A 25076-nucleotide genomic window follows, 5' to 3' on the forward strand; every position below is an offset into this window, starting at 1 on the left:
CGAATCGGGCTCTCTGCTCAACAGGGAGCCTGCTTCCCCCTCGCCCCTCTCTCTGCCTGCCTCTCTGCTTACTTGTGATCTCTGTCAAATAAATAAATAAAATCTTAAAAAAAAGAAGAAGAAAAAACTCTTCTTTCCCCAGTAGTGGGGCAGAGATAGCCAAGGAGAAATATTTGCTGATACACACAGTTTATGCAGGTTTTGAGATTCACGTCTCGTCCTCCTTGTTTCTTGTTTGTGAACACACTTTGGCCAAATGTGATGTCACATGATGAGGTGAGGCTGGAGGGCTGGCCGCTACTATATGATCTGTAATGTACCCCAGGAACCAGCCAAGCTTCTCCACCAATCTCAGTGGTAGGACTCTTCATCCCGCGTGCATGCAGAAGCAATCTGTGTCCTTTTGCATTGATGGAGGGTGAGCAGGGCAGTGCAGGAGAAGGACCAAACCAGGTCTATGATTTGTATGGCCAGGAGCTCTTGAAATCCTGTCCAGGAAAAAGCTATCAGGTACCTAGTGAAAATCTCTCCCCTAAAATTCCTGTCTTGGTAGATTTGTTTGTCATTTTAATTCAGTTCTGTTTGCTGAAAAGGGTCTAAAGTGGAAGTGCTGTCTGGCTGAATGGGGGATTCCTGGCCATCTCCTGCAGACTTGACCCTTGCCAGCTTTTCTATCCCATGGGCCATCTGACAGTTTGGGGGGTACACATGGCCCCGGGGTGTGTGTGTGTCTGTCTCCCGGCCGCTGGCCCTCGGGCTCTGCTTCACTGTTGGAGCTGAATGGAGAAGGGCAGCCCCAGGTTCCAAGCTACCTCACGTCCTACATGCAGCTTCTTAGGGTTCCTGTCCAGGTCACTGTGAATCCTCTTGTCCTGTAGACTGATCAGTAGAACTAAATGTTTTAGGGGACAAGATCATTTCTTTTTATTGAATTAATGTATTAGAATATTTATTTATGAATGTCTGGTGTCCTCTGGGGAGTAAGATTCTCATCTGAGAGGGAATCATCCATCAGTGTGTATCAGTGTGCCTGTCAAGTTTTCGTGTCCTATATTCACTAAGCCCGTCTGCTTTCTCCCAGAGATCCAGTGTGCTGTTTCTTGAATTACAGAGCCTCGAGGACTTGATTGGTGGCATTTCAGTAAGAATCGATACTATCAGGGAGGAAAATCTGAATTCCTTGAGGCAGTGCATTTTAAAACCAGCCGTAAATTACTGTATGTAGAGGGGATACAGCACACTTCGGAGCACAGCCACTTTCCGAGTGTGCCGCCCTGCCTCCCGTCTGAGTGGGTCATCCAGCTTAGTCCCCGACCACCGCTGCTTTGACTCTTTCCCCCTTATTGGTTTAAATTTATTTGAAGAAGTGTTTGTGTGTGTGTGTGTGTGTGTGTGTGTGGTTTTCTTAAGTAGCTAACGTTGGTTAAAATAAGTCAATGTTGAATAAATCCTAACAAATATGGTAAACAGATTCTGTCCTTAAGAAGCCCTTGTGTTGACACCAGCTATATTTGTTTTATGAGTAAAGGAATACATAAGTAAATAATATGTTACTTATGTTTTGGTTACTTTTCCATAGTTGTAAGTTTTAAAACACATAAAGGCATTGGAGGCACCAATTTTCTTCTTAGGCCCAAGAGGAAGCTGCTTTATTCATTTTGATTTAAGCTTGTAAAAATGGGGTAATTCAAAGTATCAAATGCTTGGCATAGGATGTAGATATTCCTAATTCTACCATTTTCCCTAAACTTTCCAAAGTACAATATCAGGGGGTATCAGCAGTGAGGATATTTAATTAATTTACCAGTAACTTGGGTTTTTCTTTGCTCTAAAATGTATATTCTCACATTTGACTTTTTTTTTTTCCTTAATGGTTTTATAAAACAGTGGTGGATCTTAGCTATAGGTCTAGTGTTCTCATCAGCATAAGTCTTGGCAAGACGGAGCTGTCTGGTCAAAGAAGACCCAGGTTCCGGTTTCAAGAAAGTCTCTTGTTGGTTATTGTTCAAGATCTGGGACTACACCAGAGTTTGACATTTTCTTTATGAAGAATTGTTTCATTAAATTAGAAGTGAAAAGATATTCTGAAAAATTCAATTACAAATGCCATTTCATTTAATTTTTCTGTCAGATTGTTCCATTCCAAATCTTTGCTTTTAGAGAAGAGCTGAATGTTGGAAAATAGGAGGGGACCCCTTTAGGTAAGTGCAAGAGAAAGAGATGGAATGCTGGTTTCAACTCGAAGTTCACAACTTACAAAGAATTTATTTATGCAATACAGACCTTTTCTCAAATATTTTTCACAGATTTCCACAGCAGTCTGCTAGAAAAGTAGAATTACACAACACCAAAATAACATGTTTCTTAGTACAAACTGCTACTCAAAGGAAGGTGAAGGTACTTAGTAACAAAGAGGTCAGATGGGTGTTGCTTCCTACAGCACCTCATTGCCTCTGTTCTCAGACTGGGGTGGGGAGGGGAGCCTGGCTGATGGCTCTGCCTCAGTGCCCTAGGACAGTCAAACCTCTGGGGTGAGCTTTGGTTCTTAAATTCACTTTAAAAGAAAAACAAAGGTTGTGAGCCCACGAGCCTTTCCATCATTTCATTTTGGTGTGCAATGAAGACAACATCTCAGGAAAACATTGTAAATAAAACATTGTAAATACTTCACACTTGCTATAACATTAGATCCTTTATGTTAACCACACAATAAAAGAACCTCCCCCAAACCATAATTTTCTAGGTCTAAAGCATGCTTGAACAATATTGATAGAAATAATTCATTGAGATGTTTTAAATTACATTTACCATAATTTAAACATTACTATTTAAATCCCAGAAATTTCAGTGCTGAAGAAGCACGATTGCTTGGAAAAATACAGGACTCAAAGTACAGCATAAAATTCCCAATCCCAGTATTATAACTCATTTCCCTATTTTAAAATCATGTATTTCTCAAGATTATAGATAAAGGGAAGTGGTTTTTCATAATATAGTTAGAATAAGTGGGTTTACTTGCTCCACTGTATGTTTCCATAATTGGTGAAAATAGACTTCTCATTATGACTAAAAATATAGATTTTTTAAACTACAGAACCCAGCAGCCAATTTTCTGCTTTGCTATTCCCCCCCAAAAAGTCAAGCAAAGTCTACAAAAATAGCAATTAACTTTAAAAAATATTTTGCTTCTTAGAGCAAATTTAAGTTACATTCACATGTGATAGCTATTTCTAAGAGAAAGCTGCTCCCAATCACTCCCCCAGCCGAGGCTGGGGGCCAGGCTGCCACGCAGCTGTCGCTGTCAGTAGCGGGTTTGGTATTCGTGATGCCACCGGTTAAAGTCGTTGTAAAACAGGACGATGCTTCCTGAGGCCATGCCAGAAATGATGCACCTGGGAGGACAGAGAAAAGGACGGGTTTACAAATCTATTTATTTCCTAGGGTTCTGTTCCTAAAGAAAGAATGCCTTCCCTGAATCTACAAGGTAAATCTAGGAGATGGCAGTCAAACCTAACAATCTGTGAGGACCACGGTGCGTTTTCTGATGACTGATTAGGATACAACACTCAGCTCAGAATGCCGCCTCCAAAACTCCATGAAGATCCACAGCACAGCCTGCCTTTTTACTGAACGTGTTGCCAGTATGTGCACGAGGAGTCCCTAACACCTGCTAGACTTGGTCATTTCTGAGGAGGGGTGCTGGGCTGGTGAGCCCTGGCTTTTATTTTCATATACATAAAATTGAAGTCTAGTCGCCATGCGATGATACGCTAGTTTCAGAGGTACAACATGATTCTACAACTCTGTACGTTACCCTGTGTTCTCAAGTGTAGCTCCCATCTGTCACCATGTGATGCCAGCACCATACCACTGTCTACTTCCTCTGCTGTGCCTTTCCCCTTTTATACGAGGTACCAAGTACTTGGTGGGGGAAGCAGCACACAAGTGTTGACCACAGTTTGGGCTGAGCTCTGCTCTGCAGAAGGTCTGGGTGGGGGGGGGGGGGGGGGGACTAGTCCTCATTAGACCGTGAACTCACTGAAAGGACCACTAAAGACAGGAGCTGCTGCTGCGTGCTCTCCTGTCCCTGAGAAGGTGGCACAGGGGAAACTTGCAGAGCAGTGAGATGAACAATTTAGAGTTTGTTGTCTTAGGCCTCGCTCTGAGTGGTCTGGTAGGACCAGACTTTATGTCATTTTTGGTCTCCTTCCTACTAGTTCATATCTAAATTAGGAACTAAGATGTGCCACTATGAAAAAAAAACACAAAGAAGGCAGTAAGGAGGAAATGACAGACAAAAAAATCCTCTAAGACACATAGAAAACAAATAGTAAAATGGCAAAAGTAAGTCTTATTGGTAATTAACTGTAAAGGCATTGAACTCTCCAATCAAGAGACACTGGAGCAGTGGATAAAAAATGTGACTGAACTATATGCTGTCTATAAGAGAGTCGCTTTGGATCTGAAGACAAAGGCTGAAAGTGACAGGTTGGAAGAAGATGTTCCACGCAAATAGTAACGAGACAGCTGAAGCGGCGATACTACTATCAGACCAAGTAGGCTTAACTCATCATCTGTTAGGAGATGAGACAAAGAAGGACACTATTTGTCAGTTAAAAGGTCAATTTATCAAGAAGATACAGCAATTACAGGCAGACCTTGGAGATACTGTGTTGGTTCTAGATCACTGCAATAAAGTCAATGAATTTTTAGTTTCCCAGTGGATGTAAAAGTTATGTGTATATTTACACTGTAGTCTCTTACCTGTGCAATAGCATGTCTAAAGAAATGTACATAGCGTAATTAAAAAGACTTTATTGCTCAAAACTGCTAACCATCACCCGAGCTTTCTCCAAGTTGTAATCACAGATGGCCATAAAAAATAGAATGAAAAAGTCTGAAATATTGTGAAAATTATCAAATGTGACAGACACACAAGCAAATGCTGTTGGAAAAATGGCAGACTTTCTCAACACAGGGTTGCCACAAAATTTAGTTTGTAAAAACAGTATCCGCAAAGCAATAAAGTCTGCCTGTACAAACATAAATGCACCAAGTATCAGAGCCCCCAAGTTCTATGGAGCCCAAAATGACAGAATGGAAGGGAAAAACAGTTCTACAGTAGTAGTTGCAGATCTCAGTACCCCACTTTCAGTAGTGAGTAAATCACCAGAAGGAAATAGAGGACCTAAAGAATGCTAAAGACCAAGGGGACAAGGATGCCTGGCTGGCTCAGTTGGTTAAGTGTCTGCCTTTAGCTCAGGTCGTGATCCCAGGGTCCTAGGATCAAGCCCCGAGTCAGGGCTCCCTGCTCTGTGGGGAGTCTGCTTCTCCCTCTCCGTGTGCTCTCATGCTCTCTCAAATAAATAACTCTCTTTAAAAAACAAAACAAAAACACAGAGTGGACCTGGGGCACCTGACTGGCTCAGTCAGTAGAACATAAAACTCTTGGTCCCAGAGTTATGAGTTTCAGTCCCATTCTGGGTATAGAGATTACTTTAAAATAAGATCTACTTAGGGGCACCTGGGTGGCTCAGTGGGTTAAGCATCTGCCTTTGGCTCAGGTCATGATCTCAGGGTTTCTGGATTGAGCAAGGAGCCTGCTCTTCTCTTTTTTTTTTTTTTTTTTTTTTAAAGATTTTATTTATTTATTTGACAGAGAGAGATCACAAGTAGACAGAGAGTCAAGCAGAGAGAGAGAGGAGGAAGCAGGCTCCCTGCTGAGCAGAGAGCCCGATGCGGGACTCGATCCCAGGACCCTGAGATCATGACCTGAGCCGAAGGCAGTGGCTTAACCCACTGAGTCACCCAGGCGCCCCGCCTGCTTCTCCTTTTGTCTCTCCCCATGGCTTGTGCTCTCCCTCTCTTTCTTTCTCTCAAAAATAAATAACACATAATATCGAACACTCACCCAACAACAGCAGAATAAACATTTTTCTCAAGTGTTCATGGAGCATTCTCCAGAATAAACCATGTTAGGCAACAAAACTTGTTTTAATAAATTTAAAAGTCATACAAAGTATCTTTTCTGATCAAACAGAATTAGAAATTAATAACAGAAGGAAAACTGGAAAATTCACAAATATATAGAAATTAAGCAACCAATAAGTCAAAGAAATCTGAACAGAAATTAAAAGACTCTGAGACAAATGAAAACAAACACAACAAACCAAAACTTAATGCAATGCTGAAGGAAATTTATAACTATAAATACATACATTAAAAAAGATCTAAATTAGTAACCTAATTCTATACCTTGAAGTAGAAAAAGCAAACTAAACTCAAAGCTAACAGAAGGAAGGAAATAATAAAAATAAGAGTAGGGATAAAATAGAGGCTAGAAAAAAATGGAAGAAAAATCAAGAAAACCAAGAACTAGTTCTTAGAAAAGGTTACCAAATTGACAAACTTTTGGCTAGACTGACTAAGTAAAAAGAGAGGACTCAAACTGCTAAAATCATAGAGATGTTACTGCCAATTTTATGAAACAAATGATTATGAGAGAATGCTAGGAACAATTGTGTATGCCAACAAATTAGGTCAAATAGAATAGATGAAATGGGAAAATTCTTTTTCATTGTTGTTGTTTTTTTGAAGATTTTAGCAGCACTTGGGTGGCTCAGTTGGTTAAGTGTCTGCCTTTGGCTCAGGTCATGATCCTGGAGTCCTGGGATCCAGCCCCATGTTGGGCTCCCTGCTCTGCTCAGTGGGGAGTCCGCTTCTCCCACTCCCACTGCCCCTCCCCACACTCATGCTCTCTTCTCACTCAAATAAATAAAATCTTTAAAAATAAATAGATTTTAAGAAATCTCTACACCCAGCTTGGGGCCTGAACTCATAACCCTGAGATTAAGAGTTGCATACTCCACCAACTGAGCCAGCCAGGAGCCCCTGAAATGGAAAAATTCTTAAAAACACAAACTATACCAAAACTGAATCATGCAAAAATAGAAAATATGAATAGACTTATAACTACTAAGGAGACTGAATGAATAATCAAAAGCCTTCCAATAAAGAAAAGCCCTGGACTAGATGGCTTCAATGGTGAATTCTATCAACATTTAAAGGATTAACACTAACTCTTACTCCTCTTAAAAAAAAAAAGAAACTAAAGACAAGAAAACACTTCCTAAGTGTTTTCGTAAGAAATGACTTCCTAAGTCATTCAGTGAGGCCAGTGTTACCCAGAGAGACACATAAGAAGTGAAAATTACAGACCAATATCCCTTATAAATACTGCTACAAAAGTGTTCAACAAGTAATAGCAAACCTAATTCAAGCACATATTAAAAGGATTATACATACACCGTGACCAAGATGGGTTTATTCTTGGAATGCAGCAAAGGTTCAACATACAAAAATCAATGAAACCCATCACATTAGCAGAACTAAGAAAAACCTACATAATCTCCTCAACTGATGAACAAGAAGTAGTTCACAAAATTCAACATGCTTTTATGATAGTACTCAAACTAGGAATAGATGGTAAGTACCTAAACATGATAAAGGGAATTTATGAAAAACCCACAGCTAATATCATACTCAATGGTGAAAGACTAAAAGCTTTTCTTCTATTATCAGAAACAAGACAAAAATAAACACTTTTACCAGTTCAATATGGAACTGGGATTCCTAGCCAGAGCAATTAGGCAAGACAAAGAAAGAAAAAACATTCAAACTGGAAAGTTCGAAGTAAAATTATTTCAGTTACAGATGACATGACCTAATAAGTAGGAAATCCTAAGTATTCCAGAAAAACCTGTTAGAATTAATGAATTCAACAAAGTTGCAAGATATAAAAACAACACAAAAATAAGTTGCATTTCTGTACATGCACAATGAAAAAATCTGAAAAGGAAATTAAGAACAATTCCATTCACAATAGCAATGAAATGAATACTCAAAAATAAATTTAGTCAAGGAGGTGAAAGACTTCTATATTAAAAACTATAAAATGCTGAAAGAGATTAAAGAAAACAAATAAATGGAAAGACATCTGTGTTCATAGACTAGAAGATTTGATATTGTTAAAATGACAACAGTAGGCAAAGCAATCAACACATTCAACCCAATTCCTATCAAAATTCCTACCCCCCACTTTTTTTTTTTGCAAAAATAGAGAAACCCATCTTAAAATTCATAATGGATTCTCAACCCCAAATAGCCAAAAACAATCATGAAGAAGAAGAAAAAAAAAAAAGAATAAAAATCAGATGTCTTGGACTTCATGAATTCAAAACTCCCCACAAAGCTATAGTAATCAAAACAGTTTGGTACTGGCATTCAGACCAATGGAATAGAGAACCCGGAAATAAACTCACATATATGGTCAAATGATTTTTGATAAGTGTCAAGACCATCCAGTGGGGAAAGGACAGACTTTTCAACAAATAGTTTTCGGAAAACTGATACGCACATGCCAAAGAATAAAACTGGACCCTTAAAAATGGATCAAAAACTAAATAAAGGGGTGCCTGGGTGGCTCAGTTGTTAAGCATCTGCCTTCAGCTCAGATCATGATCCCAGGGACCTGGGATTGAGCCCCACATCAGGCTCCCTGATCAGTGGGAAACCTGCTTCTCCTTCTCCCACTCCCCCTGCTTGTGTTCCCTCTCCTGCTGTGTCTCTGTCAAATAAATAAACAAACTTAAAAAAAACAAAAACAAAAAAAAGCACAAACAAACGTAAGTGTTACAACTCAAACTCACAGGGGAAAAGCTTCATGACACTGGATTTTGCAGTGATTTCTTAGATACTTTATTTCTTAGGTACTAGAAGCATTTGCAACAACAGTAAAAAAAAAAAGTCATCAAAATTAAAAGCTTTTGCACATCAGAGGACACTATTAAGAGTGCAAAGTCAACACCACCAGTCATTTGGGAAATGCAAATCAAAACCACAGTAAGAGACCATTTCACATCCACTAGGATGGATATTATTAAAAACAAAAATAAACTACAACCAGGATATAACAGGTGTTGGTGAAGATGTGGAGAAATTGGAGCCCTTGTACACTGCTGGTGGGAATGTAAAATGGTACAGCCACTGTAGAGAACAGTTTGGTAGTTCCTCAAAAAGTTACACATAGAATTACCATATGACTCAACCATTCCGCTCCTGGCTATCTACCCCAAATAAGTGAAAACAGGAATCTGAACAGGTATTTGTTATGTAAATGCTCATGGCAACATTACTCACAATAGCCATTAGATGAAAACAACCAAAATGTCAGTGGATGCATGGCTATGTAAAGTGGCATGTACTATTCAGCCTTAAGTAAGAATGAGCTTGATACACGCTACAACAGGACAAATATTTTATGCTTCCACTTATACGAAGTACCTAAAAAAAAAGCAAATTCATAGAGACAGACACTGGAGTTGAGGTAACCTGGATGGAGCTCTGGGAGGGAAAGTGGGAAGTTAGTGTTTAATGGGAAGAGGACTTCTCTTTGGGATGATGAAAAACTTATGAAAAGAAAAAACTGCAGATGGGCAGTGATGATAGTTGTACAACAGTATGAATGTATGTAATGCCAATGACTTGTACACCAAAAAAAGTAAATTTTATGTGTATGTTAGCACAATAAAAAAAAAATTAGGAATTAAAATCTGTGACCGTATATTAAGAAGAAATAAGATATTGAAGACTTTCTCCCCCAAATTTACCACTTGAAAGGTTTTAGGAAAAAGGCAAATCTCTCCATGGAATTCTCATGGACAGAGATACAGGCATTTTATATTAAACATGTTTATAGCTCTTAAAGTTTTATTACAAGGAAAAAGTACTCTAAGAAATATAAAAAAAAACTTTATGGCCATGTAATTACAGTGTTTGTTACTTAATCTGTCTATTGATGGAGAATTCAGCCTTTGTCCAAGAGTGACAATCTTGGAAAGAGTATCACACTTTTTAAAAAAACCCAATATTCACTATTTTTTTTTTTTAAAGAAAGATTTTATTTATTTATTTGACAGAGAGAGACACAGTGAGAGAGGAAACATAAGCAGAAAGAGTGGGAGAGGGAGAAGCAGGCTTCCCACTGAGCAGGGAGCCTGATGTGGGACTCGATCCCAGGACCCTAGGATCATGACCTGAGCTGAAGGTAGACCATTAATGACTGAGCCACTGAGGCGCCCTACTGGCTCCCCCGCCCAAGGTTATTTATTTATTTATTTATTTATTTATTTATTTATTTATTTATTTATCTGAGAGAGAGCACAAACGTAGAGCAGCAGAGGGAGCAGCAGGCTCCCCACTGAGCTGGGAGCCAGGTATGGCACCTGATCCTAAGCCCCCGGGATCATTACCCGAGTGGAAGGCAGACGCTTTACTGACCGAGCCACCCAGGTGCCACTCACTGGCTTTTCTGATTGCCCAGGTGATCCCCACAACCCAGGCTATCCATCAGCCCACTTAAATAAATTCCCTCCGGTTTTTACTATCCCCATCAGTAGACCATGATTTCAGTGTTACCTCTGGTCGTAAGACAGGGCCATGGCCCGGATGCCAGCATCACAGCCTGGATAGGCGAAGAGGTGCTTGAGGTCAGACACCTGCCAGACCATGACCACACCATTGTCTCCTCCTGTGAGCAGGTACTGCCCGTCTCGGCTCAGCTGGATGGCCTAGGAGAGACCCAGCAATAGTCAGCAGAGGTGTGGTTCTAGGAGAACCTTGGCTCCCGCCCCGTGTTTCATTCCTCCTCCATGCAGCCACTCAAGGCAGGCCGACAGGGCGCGTGTGCTCCTGAGAAGGTTACAGGAAATCAGAAATTATAGAAAACTTTGTCCATTTTCCAAAAAGCAAATGGACAAAGCCGGGCAGTGTTTGAGGTTTTAATTTTCACTTTTTTTAAAGATGAGGTGGCAAAGTCTTCCAGCTCTGTGAATACTATTTAAATAGTGTATGTTGTGAGCTGGGACCAGCATTCTAAAGTGAGCAGCCTCCTGGCATCTCTCCAGTTGCACTGTGGGTGTGCTAAGCCCGCTCCGTACTAGGCTGGGCAGGCAGTGCCAGCTGCCCTCAGATCTCCACTAAAACACGCCGCCTTTGGGCCCACGGCCCCGTGGGAGACCAAGAGCTTTAATACCTTCACTAGGCCTGCTGGATTTTTACAGCAGTTGGGAAGATAGCTTGGTGAACAGGGAACCAGCTTCCAGGGTGATTAAACCCCAGGTGAAGTGTTTTCCTCTAACCCCAGGACTGAATGCTTCCCGCCAGTACCGAACAGGAAGTACCGACATGAAATTTGCTCTTCAGTCCTGTAAATGGGGCCAAATACAGACCACTGCCTGTTTTTATAGGACTTTTCTACATTTTAGTGGTTGGAAAAAAACCAGAGGACAAATAATATTCCATGACATATGAAGATTATATGAATTCCAAATTTCAGCGCCTGTAAATAAGGGTTACTGGAACGTAACCACACCCATTCATTTATGGTCACTCTCACAAGTGACTGCAACAGAATATAGAGTCTGCAAAGCCTAAAATATTTTTTATCCTTTTATAGAGAAAGTGTAAACAACTGTAATCCTATGCCTACTTGGACAGTGAATATGGGAAGACAGATTATTCTAGCAAGTCAGAAAGAAAAAAAAATCTAACTTCTGAAATTAACTCTTTTCTGTACTCAGTTTTAGTATAGTTGCCCGAAGTCTGTAATCTGCCCTTTGACAAAATTTTTTTAAAATCCTGGAAAAGTAAGGACCGGTCCATAGCCATTCAATTCACATTTATGTAAATGCCAACTTTTACTGGTCTCTTAACTGTAGTTTGTTTTCAAGAGTACAAAAATACATCTAAGAAAAGCCCATGTATGCAAGATAGTCACAGGTAAGAATAATTCTCTAAATCTTAACCCAATGCAAACAGTAAGTTTTTTCAATATTCTTTTCCCCATTCACATCACAAATGGCAATAGCTAAGGGCTAGCAGGGAGCTGCAGTAAGGGCTGGGGCAAACAATATTTGCTACACTTATAAAATTCAGCTGATGAAAATCCATTAACCTTATGGCTGTGTTTCACTTGAATTTTATACCTGAGGCTTTCTGCTGGATAAATGCTAGACTAAAACATAAATTAAAACTATTGATCTTCAACTCTTCTAGTAAAGAATTGTTAATCCTAGTTCTGTCTGGAATTAAATAAAACCTGGATTTTTAGGATTATACATTTATTGGCATCCAAAACAATTTTAATAAGCCAGGAGCCTGCTGAAATGAAACAGTAGTTTGTTGGCCTTTCTCGTGAGTTCCCCTGGAGTAAGAGCCACACGGTAACGTTCCCTAAGGGCGTGTGGTCTTCACTCAAACCAGCGCTCAGAGTTCTAAACTCCAGCTCCTCTCCTCAGTATCCCGGTTGGGTAGAGATTAGAGATTTTAGAGGGCCCCGGAGACATGTCATTGCCCCCTAGAATCCAGAGTGCCTTGGACCGTGTCAGAGCTGCACTGGTTTCTGTGGCCAGAGCAGCCTGCTGGACACGATCACGACCTAAAACAAGGCTTCCCCAGCAAAAGAAAATAAATGAGTTCCTATGGGTGAAATGGTGGCTATCCTTTGTTTAGGATAAAATAACTTTGCTGCTCTGTACCGGCTGCCCACTTAATTTAAGTTACTCATTAAGACATCTAAACACTGCCTAGCTGATGTGCTGTGATACGTTAACCAAATGCCACCGAACAATCTGGCATCTAAATAAAAACAGGTGGGAAGCCTTGATTAGCGCAGAGGTTCCCCAGGCTGCCTGCCTGCAGGGTTCTTGGTATTTCAAAGAAACTTCATTTCTGGTCTGAGCTGATGACTAATTTGTTTCCATGGTCCCCTTTCCTAATACAGCTCAGACTACAGGATGGAACTGGAGATTTTTGCTCTGTGATGTCTCTTATTCTTCCTCCCTCCCTCCCCAAGGCAGTTAGCTGTGAAAGTGTCAGTCTCTGGAGCCATGGGCACGCAGTGCTCATTTTAGGCAAGCTTGTTTTAATCACACAGTTGCCACTTGCAAGTTAGTATGATAAAGTGCAGGAGTGCTGGGAAAAAGGCAATGGATTGTTTAAACCTAAAATCCAGTGGGAAATATTACAGGGGGAAAAAAAAAACAATGGCTCTAGGGCAGAGAGGAAAAGCACGTATGTATGAACAGTCTGCAGAAGGCCTCCTTACTATTGCCTCAAGGAACTTCCCAGAGCCTTCGGTACTAACTGAAATGCCACAGATATTGTTTTAGCCAGCAAGGGATTTCAAATTATTTTACAGATTTATTATTGTTGCTGACAGTATAATCATAACTCAAAGTGACAGATTATCAACATTATTATTGTAAAGAAAAGAGGAAAGGAAAATCCTCTGATGTGTACTTGGTTTAAATGAAGTATTATGGGAAGGAAGGGAAAAATAAAAGTAGGAGTTTCATGCTTTTGTGGTACAGGCAGTCAAAATACAGTGAGGAAAATTCACAGAGGGGAATGGAGAAGACACAGAAGAAATCAATGCTGAGATACAGAAGCAGCGAGTGCCCGTCATTTCATCAACACGATCCATATTTAGGGTTACTGTTTCTTAATACTTCCTGACTCCAGGATCTGTTTACTTGATAGCAGAGGGGGATCAGATTAGGTCTGGGAAACTGACAGTTTATGTCCTGTCAGGAAGGGCAATGAATATCGTCTAGAGCTAGCTTAAAGCCACACCGGGAGGGCAGAGGCCTCTGCGACCCTCTTCACACCCTGACGTGTCTGGAGTCCCCTCACCGTTCACAGTTCACATGCACCTCCAACCTCATCCTGGAAAATGACGGGAACACCACAGCTTCATTTTATCTTAAGCTGCCCCAGAGGGCTGGGAGTGAGAAAAGGAGGACCTTGAAAAAACAGCCTCTCCAAAGAGCAGTCTTTACTGTTTTCTTCAACCTCTAATGACTTTTGGAATCATGTCCTGAAAATGAAGCAAGACTCCAGATGGTCCACTAGCACTATCATTCCTCATTTGTCAAAAGGGAATAACTGTCTGCCTCAGTCACATCATAACTGGAAGCCCAACTCCCTTAACTTGCTAATTGTTGGTCTTGTTATTCAAGAGGAAGTCAAGTCTAGAATGAGACGCTAATCCTGAGTCATCATAATCCCTACCACTCCCACCAGCCACCTACTCAAGTGTGAAGAGGAGTTTTAGTTTTAGGCGGAATCCACTATTTTAGCTTCGGTACTCAGAAAACAGGAAACAATCATGTACAGGTAACTTTCTTAGAGAAAACAAATAAGCAAGCTGGTCAATGCTATTGAAAGGCCCCCAGGTTGGCTTCACTGTGTGCTGTCGTGCCCAGAGCGCTCTGGCTGAGCGATGCCGTCGCCACAGCTGCGACACACCATGGTCTGTGAATACACGAGCCCCATCCAAGTGCTACCTGGTGATTTTCTTACGGGGTGGAAAGGCTAGAGGTCTCTCTAGCAAACCCTCTCCCTCCTCACCTACTACACTTGGAGGTCAAGATCTAGAAGGGTGGAAAGTCTGTGGTGTACTCACTCTTATGTTATCATCTGTTTCCATAGTGGCCTGGAGTTTCCCATTGACACTGAATGTACAGAAGCAGCCATTTTCATAGAATATGACACAATGACCCTCTCTTGAAGCCTGAATGAGTTTCGGTTTCAGGCAGTTCTCAGGACCCTCCAAAGTCCTTAGTAAGTCTCCATTCATGGAATGTATGAGACATGGTCCTTCTGAGAAAAGAGAAACGAAAGATATATATTTTTTAATGATGACAAACATGAAATGAATCTTGAGCTCTGATTAAACAGGATCAAACAGCTGTAGCAAACCTTTAAAAATTATGTATCTTATATATGTTATTTTAAACAATGTCCTCTGCATGCTGGCCAGATCCCACCTTCTACTTGGGAGAGGAGAAAGACAAGTCATATACCTTCAAGTTCACTTCTCCTCAAGAGAAGCTACTTTATGAAATTCATTATGCCAAGAGATGATAAAAACAGGATGCATTAAGAAAGGAACAGGACAAATTTCAAATCCTAGAGGTGCTTCTGGAAAGGACAGACTATCACCAAGCTCATGCTGAAGCTCTGCCTGCATGTCACAGGGGCCCCAAAGCAGTGGTCACACTGTGGGCCAGCATGGGGACAGCTCATTAGAGCAGCTTCAGGAGGCCTCAGCCTTCTTCCCTCCCATTGCCCATTACTTCACAATGAAAGAAGGTTGCTGGCAGTCCACCTACTCCCCCCCACCCCACCCCCAATAAATTCACCCAGAGATCCTTCTGCAAGTGAGTACACTTGCCGGCTGCCCCCAAAGCGAGCGGCACCCACACTTCCAACTCCCCGAACTGACTTCTAGGCTGAGCTGCCTGAGGAGAATGGGAGCTACTGGGGAGTGCATACACATTAGAGCATTTTCATTTTTATTGAATGCCTGCTACATGTAAAGGAAGAGGTAACCAAAACCACCTGTGTGATGAGTAAGTTCTAAGAGATGTCTAAGTCGGACAAGACGGGTAACGTGTATAAGGCCTGCTGATCTCCAAGCTAAATTACTCAGGCCTATGGGGACTTGTGACCTGACCCCCACAGGACTACTAAGAGCATGACCTTTTGAAAATCAGGTTCTCTACTTTTCTTGACCACTCAGGGAGTTTATAGGCTTTTTGTGTTCTCAACATAAATACATACCAGCAGCCTCTCCCTCGCATGCTGTCCCAGCATGCATGAGCATCCATGATCACTCTCTAAACGACACCAGGCCCTCACTGCACTTCAAACTTCAGGTTTCACATTAACTATAAGGTTCACATTTTGTGACTAGCTTTTCAGTCCACAAATGAATAGGTAAATAACAGAAGTGCTTCACGAGGAACCAACGACATCATTTCCCTCAGAGGCTGTCAGTAAAGGCCGCTGACGGTCTATCCCTCAGTCCGTGCACCCAGAGCTAAATGTGTGGTTGTGCTGCTTCCTCATCTCCAGTGAGAAGCCCACTTGACACTTTACAGAAACGGACCATCAAAAGGGACTACTGGCCAGAAGGAAATGAAAAGTGATAAAGCCAAGAGTGAACTTGGTACGGAATATAAATGGGGTTATAGGACAAAGAACTGATCCTGCAAAAGCTGACGTTGCTGAGAGAATTCAGACATGCGGCCAGAGGACATCTGTGAAGGCGAACTTACTGACCTAGATTAGAAAAGGGATTTTAACAAAAACGGTGATGTCCCAGAAGAAGTGATGCCAGCAAGAACTTCACTTTAAAGGAACCCAAGGAGATGTTTCATGACATTGCATGCACAGAAGATAAAATGTGGGAAGCTGACCAAAACAGAAAGGAGCATGACAACTGCTCAAAGCACAGAAAAGGTTCTCGCTCTTTTATCTTAAGCTCTACAAAGGGAAGAAGGCAAGCACTGTTGGACTCTTGATAAGTTTCTCATGAGGAAAACACTTTAATTTTCAATGTTTCTAAAGTTTTAAATTACAGTATATTATGTAAACGTGAGTTTAACTGGTTTTTGGGCCTATATGTGTGTGAATAAAAAACTGTGTAAGCAAATTTTTAATGTTTTGACAAAATAATTTTAAAAGCCATGAAACACCCCAAATGTCTCCCACTGATTGTTATGCTCACTCAACATGGCTTTTAGCTTGTGTGGTCATTCATATGGTTCTGCACTACCATGCAAAGCAAGGATGACCTTTAATATGATAAGTTCATTTTATATGTCTAATTTTTGTGTGTTTTGTTTTTTTTAAGATTTTATTTTTTATTCTTTTAAAGATTTTATTTATTCATTTATTTTATTTTTTTTAAAGATTCTATTTATTCACTTGAGAGAGAAAGAGAGAGCACAAGCAAGGGGAGAGGCAGGGGAAGAGGGAGAAGCAGACTCCCTGCTGAGCAGCGAACCCAATGTGGGGCTCAACCCCAGGACCTTGGGATCATGACCTGAGCTGAAGGCAGACACTTAACCATCTGAGCCACCCAGGCACCCCAAGATTTTATTTTTAATTAAGCCCTATACCCAACATGGGGCTCAAAATCATAGCGCTGAGATTAGGAATCTCATGCTCTATCGACTGAGCCAGCCGGGCGCCCCATGTCTAATTTGGATCCCGTATAGTCTAAGAACTTCTATTTGCTCAGGATATAGGAAATTCTTGGATATAAGAAGGGGAAAAAATCTAGTAGGTATAGAATTCTTGGTACCATTATTTTACTGCCCTGGCCAACTAAATTTTTAAATACAATCCTCTTAATATTTAATAAGTCTTGTTAGCTAGACTAAGTATTATAGTTCGAGACACAGATAAGGTGAGTCAAATATTCAATGCATCCCCATCAGATAACCTTCAAAGACAGGATTATAGTACTTTTTTGTGTGTTCAGACCTCAGCTCAGGGCAGAGAGACAGAGATGGATAAACTATTGCGATGGAATAAGCAATGGATTCAAAACAGCTCTGTTCCAGGCCAGATCCTGATTTGTTGCGTGTGCTCTTTGAAAGCTTGCTTTGTGGTTGATAACTCTGGCCTAAATATATGATGACGTTGCAAGGGCAGACCTCCCCCAGGAGAACCGGCTTAAATGTCTCCCCACTCCACTCTCAATGCCATCCTGGCTCCTGCCTTGTTCTGAGATTTGGAAGTTAAAACAGACCAGGTCAGTTTCCCTCCAGGTGTGAGATGGAACCCAGCCTGGAGTCCAGAGGAATAAACAAATAGACAAAGATGTTCCTTGTCCCCACCTCCCTCGTCAGAGCAATGCTGTGAAACACAATTCTCTGTGACAGTGTAGATGTTCTGTACTTATGCTGTTTGGTTCAGCAGCCACAGTCATGTGTGAGTTGTGAACACCTGAAAAGTGGCTAGTGCCACCAGGGACCTGCATTTTAAACTTTATGTAGTTAAATCACATAAGTAATTAACTAATTCAATAAGTAATTAGTTGATTCAAATAGTCCTACATGGCTAAGAGCTACTATAATGGACAGCACAGATTAGAGAAAAAAGTACCAAATCCATCCTTGCCAAACACCAAAAAACGCATACATTTTATTGAGGGCACCATGGGTTTACCTTTGGAGCCACTTAACACCAGGCCCAGCTCCGCACAGACGGCAGCACAGGTGATCTCACAGTCGTGGCCTGTTAGAATGGCTCGAGGAGTGGTGGTCTCACCTTTAGGCAGAAACAGATAAAAACAAATCAAGTTTAGGCAGGGGGTTACCTCTCTCAGCTCCCTCTACTTAAATAACAAACGATTTGTTCCTAATTCCTGTAACGCCTAAGTTCCAGTTTGGAAATCTGTCCAAAAACCCTATTTTAGCACTAAATCCCAACTATATGCTAGAGTATGAAGACCAGTTGCCAAATTTCCAATCCTTACATGACTATCAAGCAACAGGAATTGAAAATACAGAGTAAAATAAGACAAAAACCTGCATTGTAGAATGACTCAGATACTTCCCAAATATAAATATAAGCCCTTCAATTAGATGATTTATAGATGGATGATTATAAAAGTAGTAACTCTGGCTTGATTCATATTTCAAAGAAAGGCAGCCCCCCACCTTTTCCATGGGACCCTGAGATCTCTGTTGTGGTAAAGACAGTCTGAACTAGGACACGATACCTCAAAGGAGCCCCTCTCTTAAATGCATATTTACTAATCTTACGTATTTTCTTTTTTTTTTTTTTAAGATTTTTTTATTTATTTATTTGACAGAGAGAGATCACAAGCAGGCAGAGAGGCAGAGAGAGGAGGAAGGAAGAGAGAGGAAGCAGGCTCCCCGCTGAGCAGAGAGCCCGATGCAGGGCTCGATCCCAGGACCCTGAGATCATGACCTGAGCCGAAGGCAGCGGCTTAACCCACTGAGCCACCCAGGCGCCCCACTTACGTATTTTCTTAATACAGAAATCTAACAGAGTGTATTTTCTGGGTTCAAAGAACAGAGGGGAAATAGAGCAAACTCTTCCATGTAGTTCTGATAGTGACTGAAAACTAGAGGAGGAGGATGAGGAAAGGCTAACAGAGAATGAGTATCCAGATAATGGAAGATGTTTCCAGACATTTTCACAACAGAAGTCATCCTGTATCTCTGTCCCCGCCCCCCTCCCCAAGGAAACCCACAAAACTGGTTGGTTAATAAGGAACCCACACCACAAACAGGCCCAGCTCAGATAAAAAGGACAGTAATGGGCTTCATTTGTGGCTTGATTCATTCCAATTGGCAAGGATAAGCCAAATTCCATATTTAGCCTGAAGAATACTATTTTCAGACCACACCAGTCCTCCACTTTTATAGTCTCTAAAGACAAAGACACAGAAAGCCTTTGTAAGTGGAACTAGAGAGGAGTGTTCTATTAGCACACTTCAATTTCCTCGATTTGGATTGGTTTCACAGGAAGATTGATAAGTGATACCATGTAACCTAAAAGAGGCAAATGTGCCCAGAAGAAGGTCTCTAGCACCAGCTGTGTTAGTCTTAGAAAAGAACAACTTGTTATCCTCTCAGGTAGGTCAGGGAATATCCAGCAGAAACCTGTTGTCCTTGGAAAGGCGAATACTGGCTGTCAAAAAATTAAACTAGCTTCCAACGCAGTGGTTTTTGTGACGGGTCCCAGTGGAGTCTCTGAAATTTCATGCAAAATATATGTACATGCCTGTGTTTTCCTGGGAGGATGGCGAGGGGAAGAAGGAAAATAGCTTATACTGAATGCACAGAGATCCATGACCAAAAACAGGGGAGGCAGGGCCCTAGTTGCTGTGCCTCCTGCCCCACTTCAACGGAAGCCTGCAGTCCAGCCGTTACAAAGGAGTATTACAGTGCATTTGTTGTGGCACAAAATGTGTAGCTCTGTCCCCACAGAGTGCCTCATAGCTTCTGATGACTCTGAGTTCTTCCGCAATGAGATGTAAGTGGAGGGCTGTCATGTCAAACTCTGCCACACTGGCTATGCCCCATGCAGCCAGACACTGGGACCGGCTTCCATGCTTCGTGACAGAGGCAGATGCCAAATGACATAGTACAAGGCAAGGGGGCAAGTGGAATAAGGGGCTTGGTATCTTTTGATTCAAAGTTTAGAAACTTTGAGGGAAACCCACCTTAATTACAAAGTTCTTATACTTTTTGCAAAGTACTTGACATTTTGCAAACCAGGAAGAATTTGTTATAAGAACTAGGTTTTTTTCCTTAAAAAGTACACAAATTTGGAAGATTTTTTTAAGAAAAGAAGCACATAATGTAAGCCAGTCTGAACTACTTAACTTTCTGTTAGGGATCAGCTTTGCCACAAAAATTAGAAATAAATGTGTTTTAAAAAGTTATCTAGAGTTAAGTTCTGATTCATGCTTTCCCCCTTTCCCAAGATGCTCTACATTCTACAAAATACTATACAATATTATTTTCAAAATTAATGTTTAATTTTATATATATATACATATATATATAGGCAATATTTTTAAATCAAGAATTAAAATCACTAAGTTCTAAGGAATACATCTTCAATGTGATTGTTCCTTTTTTGTTTTCATAAGTTACTATTTTATTGAGGCAGGGAGGTTTGTGTTTTAACTTGAGTTGTCTTGGAATTCCTTAGTGGGAAATGAAAGTTTGAAGGAAAACTGATGGCAACTGAAAGCACTCTAAAGTGTGAGCCAAAGTAAACAAAGACAGATGGATAATGGACCCAGAAAATGTTGTCACTTAAGCATGTCAGGGCTGACTTTTTGTTTTCTAGGTCTAAGATTTTTTTTCTCGGGGACATAGTGAGGAAGTAAGAAGATTGCTAATTATGTTTATTTAATGTAAAAGTTGAAACACTGAGAATTTTCTAGGACTATAAAGTTAGAGTTTAGGAAGCCTCATGATTAAGCCCATAAAGGGGGTTAAGACAAAAGTATTCTTTTTTGTAAACTCATAATTAAGATTTTTTGTAAGTATGCTTTCCTTACGAAATAGAAGTTTCCAATGATCCACACTATACCAATCATTTCTCCCTCCCCAAGTCAGAAGACATACACAAATTGCATGATTTCAATACTGTAAAAGATTTTTCTTTTCCTAAAGCCTGATCTCTAAATAAAGAATTGTTCAGTGTTAGGACTGTGGCTTCAAAGTTTGGCAAAATGTTCTCTAACCCAGGAAGCAGGTTAGACAGTTCAGGAAATACAGAAGGAAAAAAAAAAAAAAAAGAAAGGAAAAGAAAAACAACAAATTAAAAACATAAGGGTAAACTTATGACCACTGGGTTGTTCTCAGGTAACTTGTTTCCAAACACTCGCTGGGTTTCCAGTAAGAAGACTGACTATTTAACATTCCCTCCCTGTTAGGAAATGCACATTAATAGCCCCTAAAATCCATGTACAAGAATATAAGGAGGGATATCAAATCCTCTTAAAAAAGCTATTTCCAGTTTTGTTTAAAGACCGTGTGTGAATTCCCTTTATTATCTGCTATGCAGACTGAGTATTCTTTATATTTTCTCATCAAAAAATTCTGTTCACAGTAAATACTTATTGGATTTTTGTAAGTTCCAATAAACCAATTGTTTTAAATATTAAAATTTCTCTACAGTAAATAGAATTTTAGGATATGGGACTTAAATCCAACAGATCCAAACTGTTTAAATGCAACAGATACTTTGGGGACCACTTGGAATAAGGGTAGAGGGGAAAATCAGAGGCAGAAGACAGGCTTTATATGTGACTCACACAATCTATTTCTCTAGAGTTACACTATTATATATCATCCTGCATCACAGAGCTCAGCAATAATCTCCTACAGAAAGGAAAGGAAAAACTGCTCCGTATCTGTATATATTTGTTTGGAAAGTCTAGAAACGAAATCTAGGAACCAGGTATACTCATTGCCATGGTAGCACTCACATCCCAACCTCATGCCAGCCCTGAGAGTTAACACTTAAGGGGGAAAAGCAACTCAAATAAAATAATACTGGCCATACAGTGCTTTTTCAAAGACCCCAATGCTGTCAGCATTTTTTACTAAAGTCTCTAAACCAAATAAAGAGCAGGAAAAAAAAAAAAGTCTTCTGAAAAATATCAGATTAATTCTTTGATAAAAATTTGCAGTAGTTAATGGATACAAGAAGTCTTTACTTTTGCTCTTTGAGATAGCAGGATCTACCAAAAGCTAGATCATAAAGCAGAACAGATTCCTTTAAGAACCTTTTAAAGTCTTACTGCTTGAAAAATCGTCATGGCTTTCAATAAAGCTGAGAGAAAAATTTATCTTGTTGCTAGTTTAAGGGGCTACACTGCAAACTCTCCTTAAAGAAAAATAAAAAGAGAAAGAGGATAGACTTCTTGGACTGCTTTGAAAAGCTTGAGCAATTACTTCAAAGGAGAGGGTGTCTTTGTCCGGAGAGCAGGTTTATGACTACTGATGCAAATCCTAACCAAAGGCTGAAAAGGATACTCTGCGCATCTTTATGGATGGCCTTAAAGGAAGATGAACAAGTCAAAGGAGATTAAAGACAGCTCCAATCCTGCCAAGAATACCAGGACACACCAGTTTTTACAGATGTGCTTTTCTCAGTACATAATACTGCAAATATCAGTTCAAACTTACAGACACTATTCTAACAAACCAACTTGAATTTAAGCAGCACAAGATCTCCATAATACCCAGTTAGCATTTATACTGGACCTATGTTTTTAAAATATTAGGTGACATGTTTTACACCATTAGGCAGGATAACAAATATTTTTATTAACTGTGTTTCTTTGGTGCCCTCATAACTAAGTATATTTCTCTAGCAAATGGACCCTGAACCACTTACAGTTATACCTCAAAGAAGACAAGAGGAAACAGTAATTTCTCTAGTACCCTGTTCATAAATATTCAGTGAGAAAAATATTTCAAAAGATATATCTCCATTAAGGCAAGGGGAATTAATAATCCAGGTAAAAACAGACCAGACATGTATTTCTGGCAAACTTTTGACTTACATTTTAAAAAATAAATAAAGTTCTTGGTATTTTTGGCATCATCTCCTCAAGTCTTATAAAAATTAAATTACTTTAAAATATACTACAAAGTTCTCATTAGCAGTTTAAATATGTTATTAGCAGAGAAAGAATCCCCTGCATTCATTCCTCATTTTTTTAATATCATTTATGAAACGAAGTTTGGTTCAACATCCCCCTATTCCTACTTTTTTAGAAATGAAATTAGTTTTTTCAATTAATACTTAGTGTGGATGACTCCTGGGCCAAAAGTTAACATTTTCCAATTGCTTTTTCATTCATTCACTTACTCCTTCGTTCACTTAATAGCCTTTATTGGATATATATTATGTGCAATGCACTGTGGAAACCAAGAGGGGAATAAAATATAGTCTTGTATTGGCAAATGACTTGATTCTAAATGGTCAGTGGATCAGGTTTTGTAGTAACTTACTATAAACCTGCAAATTATAAATACCTATATTTGGAAAGGTCAAAAAGCTGTACTGAAGTTCAAACTATTTATTACAAAAGAATTTTTATACAAAATGAGTCACAGCAATTAATAAAGTCCTTAAATAAAAACAACTGATATAATTTTCCACATTATTAAAATGTAATACCATCTGACCTCTTACGGAGGTAAAACAAAATATGAAACCCAGCTTTGTTAAAAAGTCATTTCAATAGAGTATTCATTCTGAAAGAAAACACAAATTTAAAGCTAAATATAAAAGTTATTAGGTATATATAGAAGTTTTATAATCTAAGTATTATATAATATATGCCAGTCATTTCCTAAAGATGGATACTTCTATTTTGCACCAGCCATTTATTCCATTTTAATTACATTTTGATTACTACAACACAGAGAAAAAAAACTCACGTGAAAACTGTATACTAAGCTTTCTCATGTGGCTCACCATAATGGCAAACCGAGAAAGGAAATGGCTTTCTGAAGCGGAAATGAGGTTAGCTACTAAATGTTTCTTAAACCTTTCCCATTAACTTCCTAGTGTCCCGATGGGAATTATAACACTACACTTTAATTATGCAAAGGGAAATTATATGAAATTTGTTCTATTCCTTCTATCTCCACCAACCCTTCTCCTCCTCTCCATTCATCATTGTCTCTTTGGTGAAAAACATGATAATTTGGTCAAACATACAGACTACAGAAAATAAGCCAAAGCTGCACTTAGGGTGGGACAACCATAAGACAGCAAATTTTGGTAGCTTCCTCTTATAAATAATACTTGAATTATTAATACAAGACAAGATAATGTTGGTACAAAAATCCTTTATAAGTTCCTGGTTTATAATCTTTCTCCTCTCTGTCTCCGTCTCTGTGTGCATTTCTTTCTCTCTTCTAAGCAAAATTAGAAAATGTGTTTGTGTGTTTGTACCTACAACTGTACACTTAAAGTATAACCCTAAATTGTGTAATAATATTTAAAAATACAAAATCCTGGGTGCCTGGGTGGCTCAGTTGGTTAAGTGTATGACTCTTGATTTTGCCTCAGGTCATGACCTCAGAATCCTGAGACTGTCATGAGACTAAGCACCCACCCATCTCAGGCTCTGTGCTGGGGTGGAGCTGCTTAAGATTTTCTCTCCCTCTTTCTCTGCCCCTCCCCCGCTGGAGCACTCTCTAAAAAACGAAATGAGAGGCACCTGGGTGGCTCAGTCCTAAAGCGTCTGTCTTCTGTTCAGGTGATGATCCTAGAGTCCTGGGATTGAGTCCCTTGTCAGGCTCCTTGCTTCTTCCTCTCCCTCTGCCCCTCCCCCTGCTTATGCTTTCTCTCTCTTTCTCTCTCTCTGACAAATATTAAAATCTCCAAACAAAACAAAACAAAACAAAAAACCCAAAAAACCCACACAAAACAACACAAAATCCTAGGGTGCCTGGGGGGCTCAGTGGGTTAAACTTTTGCCTTCTTGTGATCCCTGTGTTCTGGGATTGAGCCCCAGGATGGGCTCCCTGCTCATCAGGGAGCCTGCTTCTCCCCTCTCCCTTTGCCCTCCCCTGCCCCCCTGCTAATGCTCTCTCTCTCTCAAAATAAATAAAAACTCAAAATCCCAACATGATGCGTACCGTCCAAAG

General features: G+C 40.0%; 1 protein-coding gene across 5 annotated transcripts in view; it reads right to left on the reverse strand.

Annotated features, from left to right (window-relative positions):
- Positions 1 to 2245: 2245 nt before the first annotated feature.
- Positions 2246 to 25076, reverse strand: part of LRBA (LPS responsive beige-like anchor protein) — a 755230-nt gene continuing 732399 nt past the window's right edge. For 4 of the 5 annotated variants that reach the window (XM_047717621.1, XM_047717620.1, XM_047717619.1 and 1 more), the window contains exons 54-57: positions 18082 to 18183; positions 14525 to 14721; positions 10477 to 10628; positions 2246 to 3392 (exon numbers count right to left, since the gene is read on the reverse strand). In XM_047717621.1, coding sequence (XP_047573577.1) covers positions 3302 to 3392; positions 10477 to 10628; positions 14525 to 14721; positions 18082 to 18183 — 542 coding nt within the window. In that variant the 3' untranslated portion in view covers positions 2246 to 3301. The remainder of the gene's footprint in view (positions 3393 to 10476; positions 10629 to 14524; positions 14722 to 18081; positions 18184 to 25076) is intronic. The other variant, XM_047717618.1, reaches the window with a different exon arrangement.

This window comes from Lutra lutra, chromosome 2, assembly GCF_902655055.1.
Source record: "Lutra lutra chromosome 2, mLutLut1.2, whole genome shotgun sequence".
Classification (NCBI taxonomy): Eukaryota; Metazoa; Chordata; class Mammalia; order Carnivora; family Mustelidae; genus Lutra; species Lutra lutra.